The sequence below is a fragment of the Urtica dioica genome, chromosome 7 (assembly GCF_054948205.1).
Source record: "Urtica dioica subsp. dioica isolate 48M chromosome 7, U.dioica_male_clone48M_v1_H2, whole genome shotgun sequence".
NCBI classification, from domain to species: domain Eukaryota; kingdom Viridiplantae; phylum Streptophyta; class Magnoliopsida; order Rosales; family Urticaceae; genus Urtica; species Urtica dioica.
The window spans coordinates 35,743,040-35,748,412 of NC_142762.1; the positions used below are offsets into that span (position 1 = coordinate 35,743,040).

General features: G+C 40.3%; 1 protein-coding gene across 2 annotated transcripts; it reads right to left on the minus strand.

The window, feature by feature from the left end:
• Window positions 1–1,936: 1,936 nt before the first annotated feature.
• On the minus strand, window positions 1,937–4,481 carry LOC149391117 (uncharacterized). Of its 2 annotated transcripts, none has more exons than XM_089621230.1 (4): window positions 3,516–4,481; window positions 3,289–3,405; window positions 2,395–2,634; window positions 1,937–2,304 (listed from the first exon to the last, which is right to left on the minus strand). In XM_089621230.1, exons 1-4 carry the CDS (start codon window positions 4,374–4,376, stop codon window positions 2,212–2,214), a joined length of 1,311 nt encoding a protein of 436 aa, XP_089477356.1. In that variant the 5' UTR covers window positions 4,377–4,481; the 3' UTR covers window positions 1,937–2,211. The 2 variants fall into 2 exon arrangements, with proteins under 2 accessions (XP_089477356.1, XP_089477355.1); XM_089621229.1 differs by having other exon boundaries at window positions 3,289–3,426; window positions 3,516–4,478.
• Between the last annotated feature and the right edge of the window lie 892 nt (window positions 4,482–5,373).

Genomic DNA, 5,373 nt, shown 5'->3' on the forward strand with positions numbered 1-5,373 from the left:
GTTAGAGCACTGATTTAGATTTGATTTGGTTTTTCTTATATAAGAGTTAATATCAATGAAAGTGAGATTTGTGACGTTGTTATTCATTTCAGGGTATAATTTCGTCATTTTAATTAAACAGATGGTATAATTTCGTCATTTTAGTTAAACAGAGGGTATGAACTCGACATTTTTGAAAACCGATGGTTAAACTCGACATTTCACTAAAACACAGGGTACCAAACTTGGACTAGTAAAAAAAAAAATTCTTTTACTCAATGTGTTGAGCGGGAAAAGAGAAAGAAAGAGAAAAAAGAAGAGATTTTATTGGGGAAGATGGTAAGTTGGTAATTAGTATGAGAGTATAATAGATAGAATTTTGTGTATCTCTCATTTGACTTTTTTTTTACTAGTCATAGTTTGGTAAATTTTTTAAAATAGTAGGAAATTGGAAATGAGCCTTAATTTAGTCCTACTTTTGGCAATTTTCCTTAGGGAAAATATTACATTTATACCCTGTGTTTTAGTGAAATGTCGAGTTTAACCATCGGTTTTCAAAAATGTCGAGTTCATACCCTCTGTTTAACTAAAATGACGAAATTATACCCTCTGTTTTAACTAAAATGACGAATTTATACCCTAAAATAGACAACAATATCACGAATATTCTTTTTATTGACTTTTCATTGACGTTGACTATAATATTTATATATAAACACCAATTATCTTTATTCATTCGCGCCATATATGTAATTTATTTAAAAACTAAAAAATAAACAACAGTCTCTTAATCGTGAAGAACACAGAAAGAGGCAAAGGGGTAAACATCGATAGTTGATAGTCATCAAAATCGCATATTCGAACAGAGAATCCAGGATTTAGAGTTACAATTCGAACACAGAATGAAGTCATTTCTTAGGAGGTATGAGTTTTATTATTTAATTTCAATTTAAGGCTATTTTTATTTCAAAATTGAGAATTTGGAAGTTAGGGCACTGATTTAGATTTGATTTGGTTTTTCTTATATAAGAGTTAATATCAATGAAAGAGAGATTTAGGACGCTGTTATTCATTTAGGGTATAATTTCGTCATTTTAGTTAAACAGAGGGTATAATTTCGTCATTTTAGTTAAACAGAGGGTATGAACTCGACATTTTTGAAAATCGAGGGTTAAACTCGACATTTCACTAAAACACAAGGTATAAATGTGTTATTTTCCCTAAATTTTTTGAAAAAGTAGGAAATTGGAAATTGGCCTTAATTAACAGTGGCTAGCTAGCACAATAGCATCATCACCTTGATTTTCTAACACATCTTTTGTTTCTGTTTTTGGCAATTCAAAATACATATTCTTAATGAAGAATAATGGTTTTATTTGAACAAGGCAAGCTCTCTCCGACAAAAACACCAACTAAGCGAAATCAACCAAATCTCAGTGATGGATGAGGATGTGAATTCAGACCAACCAAACAACCTCCTTTGGACTTTGAGGTCTCAGAGTTTCCGACCCTACTGAGATGGACGAGGACATGTATTTATAGCACGGACCAATCAAACTAGGTTCAAATTTTCTAAGTTTACTTTGGTATACATTTGCCTCACAAGATTGCACAGTGGGACAAGAGTGATTCAAAGCTATTGGCTCCACTATTTTGTTCTTCAGCTGTTGGGTTGCTGTGCTTTTTACTAGTCTGTCGTTTGGCAAAAAGCCATATTAGCCAATAGAAGAAGAAGAAGAAGAAGAAGAAGAAGAAGAAGAAGAGGGCTTTAAACTCTCTTGAGCTAGTTGGTGGGACACAAAGCAGAATAAGAAGTCACCTAGGTCGGCGAAGATGTCATCGATCTGGTTAATGATTTTTTTTTTAAAATAAGAGACACAATCCAACTCAGATTCTGCTCATCAGAGTTGAGTTGGTGAAACAAACAATTTATAGCTAAGCTCAATCTAGGTAAAACATTACAATACTTAAAACACCATCATTAGCCAATGAAATTGCGTAAAATATGAGTAGCTATTATTATTATGATTCTGGTACATTTTCCGCACACAGGACATATATACAAGTGTTCATGAAGTGCCCTTTTGGCGTTATTTACCTAAACAGAAGCTACAACAGCTTTGCTTGCTCCAACGGAGCCTATATTCAGAGGAGCATAGGAATAAAAATCGGGTGTGTGAATGCGTGTAAAAATCAAAGGAACCGTATAGCTTAGAAAGAAATACACGAGACTTAATGAGAAGCTTCCTGTTGGAAAGAAGTAAGAGCGCTGATTACGGATTCGTAAACCTCTATGCCCCGAAGGTAGACAGTGTCTTTCAAGTACTGCAAAGAAAGAGTCCGACTAATAAGAAAAGACAAAAAAAAAAGAGAGAGAGAGATTATGATGAAATGGATTGGGAAAGGCGGTCGAACCTCGTTGTGGTCGTGGAGCAAGATTGGAGTGTTTGACATAGGAGAGAATCCGAGGACGGGAATCCCGAGTTTTCTGAGAAACCGAGCGTCAGTGGTCGAGGACAAGATCTCGGGCTTTGCGAGCTTACCTCCGACGGCTGTGATAGCCTCGTTGAAGACGGCCCACCATGGATTCGAATCGTCCGTTGCTGTCATTACGGGGCGGCCATGGATATCTCGACTTGGTCCTTTCTCGCGTATCTGCAAAAGTTCAAATTCATCAGCTTTCACAGTTATGCTACTGAGATCAATGTTTTCACTTATCGAATGCCAATAGAAACAAGCTTACGAACAGAGAGAGATGATCCAAGTCAATTTAAACTCAAAACGGAATCATCAGACCGACTGCCTTACATAATTTATTAGCAGAGAAGCGAAACCCATGACAAACCAACGACGGATCAGCATGTCATAAAGAAAGTATACAGAGGTAACATAGTCAAGAAAAAGCTAGTTTAAAGTACAACAAGTAACGATCAGCAATCAGCAGCGCATAAGACTTCATAACATTTTAACTAATTTTTTTTTACTACCATAATTATTTATGTCTTTGGCACACTGAAGTTTTAGGAACATAGAGCAACACACCCTGAGAAGTAACACAAGTATTATAGGTATGGCATCTTCGAACATGAAGCGAAAACAACCTCAAAGGAAGAACCGAGTCATTCAAAACAAGGAGATCACCAAACACAACCTAAAAATGACATTCTTATTTCGCCGCTCTTCACCTAAGAATGTAATCTCACTGAAACCTCAGGGGAATCGTGATCTTGACCCTAGCGTCAACATCAAAAGATCACCACATTGCTACTTAACTCGAGTCAATCACTAAAAATAGGTACGATTACGGACCGTATAGGTCATGTTCCTGTGGGACGGGGCCCACTCCTCGGCGATCCTTCTCCTGAGATGCTCCGGATCAGCGGTGGGCGGCAGCCTCACATCGAACCCAGCCTCCGCCACGGACGGCTGCATATTCATCACAAACCCCTAAACACAAAACACAAAACACAATGAGAAAGAATTCAATGTAAACAAACGAATGAACATGAGAGAGAGAGGGAGAGATGGGCGGTTACATCGGGGGAGGGCGTGCCGGCATTGAGGTAGACGAGATTGACGGAGACGACCTCGGAGTTGGAGGCAAGGCCGGCCTTGACGGCGTCGAACTGGGCCTCGCGGAACCGGCTCACCATCTCGACGCTCTTCATAAGATTCTCGGCGGCGCTTCCCTCGAACATCCTCGAGCCGTGGCCGGGCGGGCCCCGCGCCGAGACCGAGAGCTCCCAGGGGCACCGGTCGGCGTAGAACACCCGGAACTCGTCCCCCGGGTTGGCCTGCCCTTCGTCCAGCGCGAACCCCACGCCCAGCGCCCGGAACTCCGGCGAGCCGGCGAAGAGCGCCGCGCCGGCGAACCCGCCGATCTCCTCGTCCGGGACGAGGGACACGTGGAGCGTGCGCGTGGGGACGAAGCCGCGGCGGCGGAGGTTGGCGGCGGCCTCGATGTACTGCATCGCGATGCACTTGTCGTCCTGGGCGCCGCGGGCGAAGATCCTGCCGTCGGGGGATCGGACGGCGGCGAAGGGCGGGTGGGCCCACTTGTGGGGCTCGGCAGGGACGGAGTCGATGTGGGAGTTGAGGAGGACGGAGGGGAGGGAGGGGTCGGAGCCCTGCCACGTCAGCAGGAGGAGTGGCTTGTTCGGGGAGAGCTCGAGGACGCGGGCGGAGAGGTTGGCCCGGGCCGCCTGGGAGAGCAGGTACGCCGCCGCGGCCGGGTAGTCGGGGTTCGGGTGGGCCGTGTTGATTCGGAGGTACTTCTGGAACCGCCTTATTGGGCTGTCTTCTTCTTCTTCTTCTGCTGCTTCTTGTTGTTTGTGGGAAAATGCGATGGAAAGGAGAGAGAGGAAGACGAGGAAGGCGAGGGTGTGAGAGTTGGCCATGGCCAACCGATGTTTTTCGGACAGGTCGAGAATGAATGTCAGATTAATGGGTCCCCAACTAAATAACTAGCGAGACGATAGAGTACATGGTCTTCCGGGTCTGGCTTAATCAATATTGCGATTGAGTTATGGTTCACTTTTACAAATATACTGGAAGTGTTACAAATAATTATTTGAGTTTGTAAATTAGCTATAAACAAGTGAAAAACTTCAAAATCATTACGAAGTCAATAAAAAAAAAAAAAAAAAAAAAAAAAAAGGAGGAAAATATCACGGGTTTAATCCAAATTTTTTTATATTTTGGCGAATTCTGGCGACGCCACAAACGAAGAGCTAGAGAAAATTTGCGCAATTAGGATTCGAACTCAAAAACTACGTTTTGTGTGCACGAGTGTTAACCACTAGATCAAGTTACAATTTACTATATTCTATACAATTTTAATACAAAATATGTAAATCGATAATTTTAATATAAAAATCATATAAAAAGAAAAATAAAACAATAAATTTATAATTATTATAAATTAAGTTATTAAAAATGTGTCTCGTATAAATTATAAAGATATATACAACTAGATATATGTATTGGATATAAATACGTTGAGATTGAAATTAATGAGAGTATTTGATATTATATTTGTGCAAAAACAATTAGATATTAAAGATTATAAAATATAGTTGGCATAAATCTTAATTAAAATTGAAAAAATACATACATACATATATATAACATATTACGTAACATTATTTACATGTCGGTTTTCCAGTGACATGTCGGTTTTCCACCAAAAACGGCATTTGAAAACAGTATTTTATTTGTCATTTTCCACATTTTTTCGTTCGGTTTTCTGTCAGCTTGTCGATTTTTCGTAAATTGGGAAGTTCGAAACGGCGGCGAAAACGGCATTTCGAACTTTGGTTTAATCAAAATACAGTGAGTATTCCCACAGTTTCAAAAAATATCAAATACATTATTAATATTAACCGCATGCTTATA

Bases quoted from the DNA above. Each gene is read 5' to 3' on its own strand.
- LOC149391117 (XM_089621229.1), bottom strand. From the start codon at position 4,376: ATGGCCAACTCTCACACCCTCGCCTTCCTCGTCTTCCTCTCTCTCCTT. The intron at 3,427-3,515 runs GTAACCGCCCAT...TTTTGTGTTTAG, and splicing joins CCGGCACGCCCTCCCCCGAT to GGGTTTGTGATGAATATGCA. The intron at 2,635-3,288 runs GTCCGTAATCGT...GAACTTTTGCAG, and splicing joins ACAGGAACATGACCTATACG to ATACGCGAGAAAGGACCAAG.